Consider the following 13,162-nt stretch of genomic DNA (forward strand, 5'->3'; position numbering starts at 1 on the left):
CACCACTCAGCCAGATTTTTATTCTCACCTCTACATGCTGATTCGTCACTACCTTTGATTTGGCCAATGACAGTGGTGTCAGCAAGCTTGAATATGGCATCGGAGCTGTGCTTAGCCTCACAGTCATGTGTAAAGCGAGTACAGCAGGGTGCTGATCACACAGCCCTGTGGTGCACCTGTGCTGAATCTGAACCAACCGAGGCAATCGAGGATCCAGTATTGAGGCTAAGATCTTTAATCCTATTGATTAGTTTTGAGGGGATGATAGTGTTGAATGCCGAGCTGCAGGTGATAAAGAACATCCTGATGTATGCATTTTCACTGTTTCAAGTATTCTAGGGTTGAGTGAAAAGCTAATGAAATGTTGTTGACCTTTTGTGATGGTAGGCAAATTGGAGCAGATCCAACTCACTTCTCAGGCAGGAGTTGATAGGTTTCATCATCAAACTCTCAAAGCACTTCGTTACAGAGGATGTAAATGCTACTGGACGATAGGTTCTTCTTAGGCACTGATAATTGAAGCAGGTGGATATCTCAGGCTGCCCAAGTGGGAGGTTAAAGATGTCAGTGAACACACCAGTTGATCACATGTCTTTAGAGTACTCAGCCAGGATGCCTTCTGTGGGTTCACCCTCCTGAAGGATGCTCTCACATTGGCCTCAAAGACTGAAATCACAGGGTCATTGGGAGTTCGTGAAGGTCCTCAGCGGTTTGAGTCAAAGCCAGCAGAGAAGGTACTGAGCTCATCTGGGAGCGAAAGTTATTTTGCTTGGTTTCAGTTCGTAAGAGGTGATAACATTCCAACCCTGCCACAGCTGTCAGGTATCATTCACTGACTCACGTTTGGTTCAGAATTGCCACTTTGCATGTGACATAGTTTTCTGGAGATCACACCTGGACCTCTTGTATTTTGCTTGGTTGCTAGATCTGAATGCCACCCGGCCCTGCGTTTACAAGACCATCTCAGCCTTATTATCATAGCAATCATTTATGGTAAGATGACATTTTAAACTGCGGCACTCTGAACAATCAAACCACATCAATCCCTCTATTCGAAAACCAGCAATAATTCAATAAACTAAAGAGTCAATACAACTTTACAACCAATGTTTATTAGTTTACCTTGTGAACTAGTTGCTCAATAAACAGAAATTCAGGTCCTCTTTACACTTTTCTATAAATGTAACAGACGTTATATATCGCCAATTCTTCTAACTGGAAGCTGCAAAATACTAACTTCTAAATCAGGGGTTCCTGTCTTGGGCCCACAGACCCCTCAGTTAACGGTAGGGGTCCACGGTATAAAAAAGGTTAAATCCTGTTTTCTGATTCCCGGATAGTTTCTGAAAGGGTCAACCCAAATTTGAGTAAGTGAAGCGGCCATTATGATAGGAAGCAAAATGCTGAAATATTGAGAATGGATTTAAGGGAGCACCCCATGGAGTAGGGAACTGAATCTTGTGGGACGCAGCTTATCGCACTCGTGAGCACAATAATGAGTGATTACAGTAGGACTCCCATAATCGGGACATACGCAGGACTTTAATCATAGCTGGACTGAGAGATTTTCCAGATGGATGCATGATTTAGACCTGAAATGTCGACAATTCCTTTACCCCCCCACACAGGTGCTTCTCAGCCTGCTGAGCCCCTCCAGTGGATGGTCCAGTGCCCCTGATTCCAGTATCTGCAGCCTCTTGTGTCTCCATTCAACCTTTGCTTTTGAAAAATGTACTGAGAGATAAAGCACGCTAACAGGCCCTTCCAGCCCAACGAGCCATTGCTGCCCAATTACACCCAGGTGGGTGTATTAACCAATTAACCTGCCAACCCGTGCATCTTTGGGGATGTGGGAGGCAACCCAGGCACCCAGAGGAAACCTACATGGTCACAGGAAGAACGAACAACTGTTACAGACACTGGCAGAGCTGAACCCAGGTTGCTCGTGTTGTAATAGCACTGTACTAACCACTATACGACCATGTCACCCACTGTGCTCCAGCCTTGCTCTGCAGACTCGACACTGCCCTGCCCCACTGTCATTCTCACCCTGCACCGTCTCGAATCTCAGCTACAACACTTCTGCTTTTTAAAATGTATCTTGAAGCTTCCAGGTTGAAACTAGGGCATTAACAGAACTTCCATCTTTTAGTTATGTTTATTACTTACAAGTAGAGAAATCCATTGCAGTTCTGCCTTTCGATAAACTTATTTTGTCAGCATGGATCAGAAAAGACCATTTCCATCTGCCACTATTGAGGCTGAAGGCGCTGAGACTGATAATAACAAATCTTCACATCCACTGATTCACAGAGGATTTAAGTAATAAACTTTAACTGAGCAAATTAAACTTACTTAATACAACTATTGAGGTTGTAGGCTGCTTTTCAAATCATTTAAAGAAATTGCAGTAATCAATTTAATACAGATTGAGCAAAAATAATACAAACCAATCAAACTGCAGTACTCAAAAATGCTTCTGTCCTCTTAAAAGATAGGTTCATAAGAACTGTCTTAATTGCTCTATTCAATCCTCTAATTTTATGAAAAATCTAAATACTGTATATTTTTAAAAATCCCACATACAGACACAAACAGTTCCCAACCGCTGTCCACCTATCTAATTAAGAATTCTTTGGTCTGCATGGGTAGAGAGCATCTCACGACCCTACACAAGTCTAGGTTTCTCAATGCCACGACCATAACCTTTGACAAGGCAGGTCAAACTTGAGAAGTTTTAGATAAGGTCCATCAGAATTTCTTCCTCCAGCAGACTCGTACCTTGCTGCAGTCCAGCCTGGGCAACTGGACCTCGTGGACCTGAACTCATCATCATTTGACCTGCAGATTTAAAATGATGAAGGTTTACACCAATACAATCATGAGTTCATTTACATTCCTGCTCCCTGAAACTAGAAAATCAAAATAAATACCAAATCCCAAGAGTTATAACTGCTGTGTTATAGTACTGGTGCCCACAGCAAGGGTGCGGTAGCAATAGACAAACTGGAGAAGAGATGCACCAGCATATTGCCTGCAGTGGAGGATGGTAACCACAAGGAGAGATTGGATAGACACGGTTTATTCTCACTGAATGGAGGAGGCTGAGAATGACCTTAGAGGCTTATAAAACTATTCAGGGCACAGGATAGGTGGATAGATTATTTCTCAAGGGCAGGGGAGTCTAGAACCAGACAGTCCAGATTTAAAGTTCAAAGTAAAATTTATTATTGAAGTACACGTTACTATATACTACCTCAAGATTTATTTCTTGCAACCATTTACAGGAAAATAAAGAAATACAATAGAATTTTTGAAAGACTATATATTACGGTCTGTGACACCACTTCCTGTTGCCTTTTCCATTCCTGGGCTTTGGTATTAAAGGAGATATGAAGGACAAGTTTCTTCTCCACACACAGGGTGGTGGTTATGTGGTGTGGTGATAGCAGATAAAATTACAACAATTAAAGGGCATTTGGACAAGGTGCTTGGATAGAAAGGCCTGCAGGGAAATGGGCCTCAAAACACATGTAATCACATGTATTACATTAGCATTATGTATAAGTATGTATAAGCATTATGGTATCACAGACTAGGTGGCCCGTGATGGATGATCCCATGAAATCAATGTATCTGGGTAAAAATTATTAAAACTTACAAACACCAGTTAGCTCAAGTAACTGCTGCTATTGGCCTTACCGGCAAAAACGAAAACGGACTTTTGTGTCACTGCTGCGACAAATAAACAGTGTACGGAATGATTTTGTTGCCTCGTACCATTACACCGTTCAAGCTCCAAGCATTGAGGGAGGTTGCAAGTCAAAGTAAATTTATTATCAAAGGATGTATACATCACCGTGTGCCCATTTTCTTGTGGGCATTTATTGGAAGATAAAGAAATACAATAGGATGTATAAAATAGGAAAAATTATAAAGACTGACAAACAACCAATGTGCAAAAGGCGACAAATTGTGGAAATAATACAAATATATCAGCCCATAACGTTGTGCTGACCTTTTAACCTACTCCAAGATCAATCGAACCCATCCCTCTTACGTAGCCCTCCAATTTTCTTTTACCCAGACACCTATCTAATTATTAAATCCCTCTGCCACCCACCACCCTGTGTAAAAGACCCCACGCCTGACATCCTCCAAACACCTTAAAATTAAGGCCCCTCAATCGTGATCTCCTGTTCTCCCCGTGTCTGTGTAGGGTTTCCTCTCACATCTCAAAGATGTGCTGGTTGGTACATTAATCGCCACCGTAAAGGTGATTGCTGGAGTCTGGGCAGTTGATGAAAATACGACATTAGATCAGTCTGGGATTAGTTTAAATACATGCTCAACGTTCAGTGTAGACTGAGTCAAAAGGCCGGTTTGTCTCTCGTTTTTTTTTACCTGACAACACTTAGACAAACTCAAAGGAACACCCTGAGTTCATATACAATGGGACGATGGGCAGACATCACTAAATGGAAACCAAACCTCGGATGTTCTGTTAAAAGGATCTTCACACACTTTTACTTAGAGACACAGCACAGTAACAGGCTCTTTCATCCCAGTGACTCTGCACTGCCCAGTCACACCCACGTGACCAATTACTAACCAGTATCTCTTTGGCACGTGGGAGGAAACGCACGCAGTCACGGGGAGAAGCTACAGACTCTTTACGGACACTGGTGGACATTAACTCGGGTCGCTGGCTGTGTAATAGGGCTACACTAACTGCTACAATACTGCGCCGCCCCCATGATCTTACGATCATGCCTCATGTCCATTCTCCCATCCAATCCCAAATTTACACATCACTAACGGGATATTTGATGCTCCAAAGCGGAATTGGACTTCTTACCTTGTAAAGGCGGTCGCTGTGCCATCTGACTGCCCCATGGTTGCCCAGGACCTTGGTGCAGCAGCTGCTGTCCTTGCATCTGCAGCTGCTGTCCTTGGGCGTGATGGGGCATCTGTTGACCCATGGGCTGGTGAGACATCATCTGAGAGGCTTGCTGCTGGATGTGGTGCATGGGTTGTTGGGCCTGTGGAACTCCACTCTGCGACTAGGAGAGAAACAGGAGTAATACAAACTATTAGGATGCACAGCTGGGCTGAGAAGCGGCAGATTGAGTTCAATGTGGAAAGGTGAATTGATTCGCTTTGGAACGTTGTACTCTGCCTTTGAATACAGGATTAATGGCAGGATTTCTTAGCAGCGTGAAGGAACAGGGGGATCTTGGGGTCCATGTCAATAGATCCCTCTATGTTGCTACACAAGTTGAGAGTGTGGTTAAGATGACATATGGCATGTTGGCCCTCATTAGTCAGGGGTAATGAGAGTAGCTCTGTAAAGCTCTAGTTAGACCAGACTTGGAGTGTTGGGTTCAGTTCTGTCCCCCTCACTATAGGAAGGATGGAAGTTTTAGAGAGAGTGCTGAGGATACCTATGAGAATGCTGCCTGGATTAGAGAGGAAAGGTTGAATGAGCTAGAGTGATGAATCTGTGGAATTCTTTGCCACAGACAGCTATGGAGGCCAAGTCTGTATGTATATATAAGGCCGAGGTTGATAGGTTTTTGATTGGTCAAGGCATGAAGGGATATGGGGAGGAGGCAGGAGACTGGAGCTGACAGGAAGATTGGATCAGCTGTGATGAAATGGCAGAGCAGACTTGATGGGCCACATGGCCTAATTCTGCTCCGATATTATAAGGTCTTTTCTCTTTAGAGCGAAGGAGGATGAGTGGTGACTGATAGATGTGTCTGAGATGGTAACAGGCACAGACCGAATGGATAACCGAGAGTTTTTCCAAGGGCAAAAATGGCTGAAATGAAGAGGCATAATTTTAAGGTCATTGGAAGAATTTATGGGGTGGGGGGAAATGTCAGAAATAATTTTAAAACACAGAGTGCTGGGTATGTGGAACCTAATTAGATGAACTAAGTGGGCTACAGTAACCAGGAACACACTACCATGGTTTGTAGAAATGCCTTTAAGAACCATAGCTTCATTAGATTTTTACATTACTCTAGAATTAAAGTTTGGAACAAAAAAAGAAGAAACATTTCTCCAATCTGATGTTTGACAAGTCTATCAACACATGCTTATCTAGACTTAACTCTCTCTGCGAGCTTGTTGGCACATTGGCAATTCCTTCAGAATTCTCTGACAAAGAAACATTCTAACTGAGAGCTGGCAAACGTTACTGCTGGTTGCTTTTCAAGTCGAAATCATTTCCTTCTTGGTAACCTTGGAGTCAGTAACTGCCATCTCAATCCATTCCCTTTTCTTGATGACAGCGCAATTTGGCAGAAACTTTTCCAGTAACACAAAACAGAACAGCTCTATGCAAACACACCTCATATTCCACCTGGGCAGTCTCAAAGCCGGTGGCATGAACATCGAATTCCCTAACTTCCGATAACCATTTCCACTCTGTCCCAATTCCCCCCTTTTCTTTCCTCTCTCCTCCTGATCCACGAGCCAACCCTCACAAAGTCTCTTTCCTCCCCTGCACCCATTCCATCTGCCCATCACCCGCATGTCCTCCCACCCATTCCTCTCCCCACCTCCCTCCTTTTCAAGCCTCACCTTCTTCTCCAATCAGATTCCACGTCAGCCCTTTGTCACACCCTCCTGGAATTTCTAGCAGAATAGGCAATTTCTCCCAATAAAAGCCAGACAACTTATCCAGAAAAATGCACCTTAGAGGATATTACATCTTAATTAGCTACTAGGAATCAGCAGTCACTTAGGGCAGTGCACACACTAGGGCTGACTATTAAGTTGTGCAAGCACTTCCGCACCAGAAGAGAGTGGAAATACTTTATTAGTCACAAGTGCATCAAACCATACAACAAAACGCAAAGTTTGTATCAACGACCAACACAGTCCAAGGATGTGCTGGGGGAGTCTGCAAATGTCGCCATGTTTCCAGCTCACAAATCAGTAACCCTAACCTGTTCATCTTGGACTGTGGGAGGAAATAGCAAAGGCCTATTTTTCTGCAGATATGTGGGCCAGGGCTCTGACCAAACTATGAAGGCAAAGAATTTGGCATCTGCTACTCCTGCCTCAGCGAGTTGACAGCTGTTACTGGAAAGCAAAATACTGCAGTTGCTCAAAATGGAAATGGAAGCAGAAAATGTTGGGAATGTCCAGGCAAGCCAGCCAGTCTCTCTTGAATGTTGCATGATCAGAATTGTCCCAAGAGCTCTGCTTTTCTTTGTTTGCTGGAGGAATCCAGTAGGAAAAGCAGCATCGGTGGGGAGAAAAGGGATTGTTCACGTTTCAGGTTAAAACTCTGCATCAGGACTGAGGGTGTAGAGGTGAGAGGGAGGGCTTCCATAGATACTGCCCATCCAAAACACCCATTCCTTCTCCTTCCACAGATGCTGCTCAACCCAATGCTCCAGATCCCAGCATCCGAGTCTCCTGCCTCTTGCTGCCTTTGTCCATGTTTTCAGCAGCGTACACTCTGCTGGCCTTAATGTTGGAATCTCCCTGCCACAGCTAATGTTCCTCCAACCTGACAGCATGAACACTGACTTCTCTGGTAATTTCTCCCCCTTCCCTCCTCCTCTCTTTTTTCCATTTCCAAATCTGGCTCCCCCCTCATTCCTTCTCTTCTCAAATACCCTTCACCTCCCTCTGGTCCCCCTCCTCCTTCCCTTTCTTCCAGGGCCCACTCTCCTCTATCAGATTCCTTCTTCTTCAGCCCTTTACCCCCTACATTTCAGGTTCTCACCTCATTCCCCCACGTCCATCCCCACCCACCAATCTGGTCTCCCCTATCACCTGCCAGCTTGTACTCTTCCCACTCCTTATTCTGTTTTGTGCTGGGACCCTTCAGGACTGGACAAACATTTACTGTTTATTCCCCTCTATAGATGCAGCCTGACCTGCTGAGTTCCTCCAGCACTTTGTGTGTGCGCTTTACACAGTGACACGGTAAAGCAGCAGTGATCGCTGGGAGAGTGGACGTGTGCGGGGTGGTACTCACCGTCTGCTGACTGAGCAGCAGGCTGCGGAGCTGAGGGTTAGCGCCAGGGTTGGGCGGCCGGAGCAGGGCGCCCGCCTGCTGCGGAGCCGGAGGCTGACTCTGGGGCGGGCCGCTGGACTGCTGCTGCTGTGTCGCAGCCTGCGCTCTGAGCTGCATCTGCTGCTGCTGTTCGTGGGAGAGAGATGCGGAAAAACAAGTGATTAATAAAAGCAATTCCAAAGGAGAGAGAAGAACAGTGGCACTTTGATGAGCTGAACAATAAAAAATAGTTTCCAGGTTGCCCTGCGACTACAGGGGATAGCAAGGATACAGCCATCAGTCTTGCGATTAGTAAGAAGATAGAATCAACTATCTGGCCCACCGAGCCTGCTTCACCTTTCAATAAGATCATGGCTGACCTGGCCATGGACCTAGCTTCATCTACCTGCCTTTTCCCCATAATCCTCTGCTATGTAAATATCTAAGTTTTAAATATATTTCAAGGTATAGGCTCTACTGCTTCCCTAAGTAGAGAATCTAACAGATTCACTATCCTCTGGGAAAAACGGTTCCTCATCTCCATCTTAAGTTGCCTCCTTGAATCTTGAGGCTACGTCCCCTAATTCCAGACTCACATATCAGTGGAAACAGCTTTCCTGCCTGTGTCTTACCCATCCCTTTCATAATTGCATGTTTCTATAAGACTCCCTTTCATTCTTCTGAATTCCAACAGGTATAGTACCAGGTGACTCAAATCTCTCCTCACAGGTCAACCCCCTCATCTCTGTAATCAACCTCATGAACCTCCTCTGCACTGCCTTCAAAGCCAGTATATCTTTCAAGTCAGGAGACCAGAACTACATGCGGTACTCCAAACGCGGCCTCACCATTAACCTGTATAGTTGTAGCACAACCTCCCAGTCCTTCAATTCAGTACCACCACTAATGAAGACCAGCATTCTATTTGCCTTCTTGATAACCTGTTGCACCTGCAAACCAACTTTTTGTAATTCATGCACAAGCACTCCCAAGTCCCTCTGCACAACAGCATACTGCAGTCTTTCACCATTTAAGTAATCATCTGATCGTCTAGTTTTCCTGTCTAGATCTGTCTGCAGATTCTCCGCATCATCTGCACAGTTTGCTTTTCCAGATCTGGCTGTAGTCATTGGCCACGCTTTACTCATCAAGAATCTATCACACTTGCCTTAAAAAAAAAAGTACTGTCCTTGAAGGAAGAGTATTTTGAACCCTCATCACTCTTAAAAAATATTTTATATTGTGTATTAAGTGGTGAATTTCTAGTTCTAGACTCTCCCACACATCCACTTAGTCAACGTTTCTCAGGATCAACCAAGTCACCTCTCACTCCTCTGAATTCCAGTGGATATCCCATGACAATCACAGATATTCCTTTTGTCCAATCGATGACCCTCCCTGCAACTTCAAACCAATGCACTCTCACCTTGAGCAACACTCACAAAATGCTGGAGGAACTTGGCAGGTTGGGCAGCATCTGTGGAGGGGAATAGACAGTCATGTTTTGGGCTGAGACCCTTCATCAGGACTGGAAAGGAAGGGGACCTTCCCAGTTTTAATGAAAGGTCTCCAACCTTAAGCATTAACTGCTTCTCTTTCTGCAGATGCTACCTGATCTACAAGAGTTTCTCAGCATTTTCTGCCTTTTATCCCACCAGAGCCAAATCTTTTATAAGATGACTTGCCGAGTCCAGGTATTATTTGATTCGACTTACCCTGCAAGGTTAACGTTTGGGTCATACTTGGTGCTGCTGCTACCATGGGTACAGAAGTCTGAAGTCCCATACGAGCAGGTCATGAACCAACCTGCACAATTCAAACCCTACCTCAGCAACAGAACACTATGGACCACGTGTTACACTACCATAGACTTGTCTCTGTATAAACATGAGAGAGAGAGTGGGGGGGGGGGAGAGGCAGGGACAGCCCACAGGTGTTGCCACACATTCCAGCACTAGCACAGCATGCCAACAATATTCAGCAGAACAAAAGGTAACACAACAAAACAGAACATACCAAGCAATTAAGCAACAACAGCGAAACAAGCTCGTTCCTTCCTTCTTCCCACGCAGATACACAGTGCTCAACCCCAGGGCAGCCTTTTCTGTAGCCTCCAGTGCTGCACGCTTTGTAAGTGTAACCTCAGCCCTATATTCTGCATTCTCCTTATTGATTTTCCCATGTACTTCCTTAAGTACCTATGCTTGAAGTTATCTGTATTAATGGACTGCAAAACTTGTTTCTTTTTCCTCGTGACAATAATAAATTAATACCGATGCCAAGACTGCAGTTAGACCTACCAGATTCTGTTGTCGTTGCTGGTCATCCATCGTTGTCACCGTGTGAACCTGGGGTATCGAGGTGGTCACCGGCTGTCCTGGTATCTGATGGGGGGGGGGGGGAGAGGAGAAAAATGTTTATTATCATTTAAATTATTAATGCTTGCCAAAAGGATCAGGGTTCATAGCCATCTTCTGTCAGATGGTAGATATCATGTTAGGGAAAGGATCTGTGGATTTTGGCCTATACAGCACATCTTGCTGACAATCAGCTCAATTTAGCAATCTCACTGCGTGGAGGTGCTGTACATAGTGTAGGTTGTTGTAGATTACAATGGGACACTGACAGGATGCAGAGCTGGCCTGACAAAGGGCAGGTGGATTTCAATCCAGAAAAGAGTGAAGTGATTCACTTTGGAAGATCAAACCTGAAGGCAGAGTACACGATGCCAAGCTCTTCTTCTGTCACTCAGTCTCCGAGCCCACTCCTTTGGCAAGAAGTCCCCAGCCCGCACTGATAACCACTTCTCCTGTCTCCAACCCTCCTCCTCTTCTTGGATACCCCCCTCTGGTCGTCTGCCTGCTCTGGATCTTATCTCTAATTGCCGACAAGACACTAACCGGCTCAACTTCAGCATTCCTCACTCCTCCTTGAACCTTACCCCTTCTAAGCTGCCCTCCACACCACTAAATGTGCAAAGGGGGTGTTGCTGTCGTGTTGGGGAGTGACCTCTACCTTTCTGAGGTCAAGTGGTGACTCTCAGACACCTCCTTTTACTTACCCCTTGAGAAAGGCCCCAGTCTGGACCATCAGAAAATTGCCTCCAACACCATCACTAACCTCATCAACTCTGGAGAACTCCCATCCACAGCCAGCAAACTCATAGCTCCCTTACTCTGCACTGCTCATTCCGACCTTCTACCCAGATCCACAAACCTGACAGCCCAGGTAGACTTATCGTCTCTGCCTGCTCGTGCCCTGACACCTAAACTCTATTCTGTCCCCCTTGGTTCAGTCCCTTCCCACCTATATCCATGACACTTCCCAAGCTCTTGATCTCCTCAACAACGTTCAATTCCTTGGCCCTGACTGCCTCATTTTCACCATGGATGTCCTGTCCCTATACACTTTTATCTCCCATCGTGGCCTTAAAGCTCTCTGCTTCTTACTCAGCAAAGGAACCAACCAGTTCCTCTCCGCCATTTCATCACGGCTGATCTCGGATTCCATTCAACCCCATTCACCCGCCCTCTCACCATACCTCTTGATGCCCCGACCATTCAGAAATCTATCAACTTCTGCTTTAAATATATCTACAAACTTGGCCTCAACCATAGTCTGTGGCAGAGCATTCCACAGATTCACCACTCTTTGGTTAAAAAAATTCCTCCTTATTTCTGTTCTAAAAGGTCACTCCTCAATTTTGAGGCTGTGTCCTCTAGTTCTGGATACCCCTATCAAATGAGGCATCCTCTCCACATCCACCTTATCTAGTCTTTCCAACATTTGGTAGGTTTTGATAAGATCCCCACACATTCTTCTAAATTCCCGTGAGTACAGGCTGAAAGCTGCTAGATGCTCCTCATATCTTAACTCCTTATTTCCCAGAATCTTTTCTTTTCAAATCTTTTGTTATATTATACAACAGAAATAACACGAGTACACTGAAGTACAACACATACAATGTCCCAAAAAAGATATTATCTTAAAGATTAAAAAAAAATTTGTGATAACAAAAAAAACCTACTAAGCAGAAAAAGTGAGAAAAAAAAACCATTAGGTGTACAACCCCGGAGCCATGTGTCATACAAAAACCTTCTAAAAATAAACATCAAACCACCAGCAAGGAAAGAAAATATACCAAAAAATTTACAATTAGATCGTGGAAAAAAAATCTATCAATTAGCTCAAATAATAACGAGCAAATGAGCCCCATCTTTTCTCAAAATCAAATAAAGGTTCAAAGGTTCGACTTCTAATTTTCTCCAAACTAAGACATAGCATCACTTGAGAGAACCATTGTGACAAAGTGGGAGCTGATATATCCTTCCACTTCAACAAAATGGCCCTCCTAGCTATCAATGTAACAAATGCAATAACATGTTGGTCAGACACAGAAATATCATGAATATTTTGAGGAATTATTCCAAAAAGCACAGTTAATTTATTAGGTTGTAGATTAATTTTAAGTGCTTTATAAATTGTTGAAAAATCTGACTTTCAAAACTGTTCCGATATAGAACAAGACCAAAACATATGTGTCAGTGTAGCTATCTCCGTTTTACATCTATCACAATAACTATCAACATTAGAAAAGATTTTTAAAGTCTCTCCTTCATCAAATGATAACGATGTACAATTTAAAACTGAATCAATGAATGGCTAGCACAAATTGAAGAAGAGTTAACCAGCTTCAAAATCCGCATCCAATCCTCCCGTCATAAAAGTCAAATTGAGTTCCTTTTCCCAATCCTGTTTAATCTTAGATAAAGGACGCTTATCCCACTGTAATAATAAATTATAAACTCTTCCACTAGAACCCTTGATCGAAGGATTCATATTCATAATAGTATCTAACAGGTCAGCCTCCAATATGTAAGGAAAACTACTTAAATATTTTTGTAAAAAATGTCTAACTTGAAGGTATTGCAGAAAGTGCGAGTATGAAAGAGAATATCAATTAATTGTCCAAATGACATCAATCTATCTTCTTTAAATAAATCCAAAACAGAATTAGTACCTTTATTTTTCCAAAATAAAAAAATTGGATCACTCAAAGAAGGCTTAAAAAAGTAATTTCGATAAATTAAACTACAAAGTTTAAATTTTTTAAGATTAAAAAAATTGCGGAACTGGAGCCAA

At 43.7% G+C, this 13,162-nt stretch overlaps 1 protein-coding gene across 2 annotated transcripts in view; it reads right to left on the reverse strand.

Annotated features, from left to right (window-relative positions):
- Positions 1-1,114: 1,114 nt before the first annotated feature.
- The window catches only part of med25 (mediator complex subunit 25), an 83,881-nt gene continuing 71,833 nt past the window's right edge, over positions 1,115-13,162 (reverse strand). Inside the window, exons 18-21 of one of the 2 annotated variants that reach the window (XM_063062545.1) lie at positions 10,321-10,404; positions 8,003-8,167; positions 4,859-5,063; positions 1,115-2,841 (exon numbers count right to left, since the gene is read on the reverse strand). In XM_063062545.1, coding sequence (XP_062918615.1) covers positions 2,738-2,841; positions 4,859-5,063; positions 8,003-8,167; positions 10,321-10,404 — 558 coding nt within the window. In that variant the 3' untranslated portion in view covers positions 1,115-2,737. The remainder of the gene's footprint in view (positions 2,842-4,858; positions 5,064-8,002; positions 8,168-10,320; positions 10,405-13,162) is intronic. The other variant, XM_063062546.1, reaches the window with a different exon arrangement.

The sequence above is a fragment of the Mobula hypostoma genome, chromosome 11 (genome assembly GCF_963921235.1).
Source record: "Mobula hypostoma chromosome 11, sMobHyp1.1, whole genome shotgun sequence".
NCBI lineage: Eukaryota > Metazoa > Chordata > Chondrichthyes > Myliobatiformes > Myliobatidae > Mobula > Mobula hypostoma.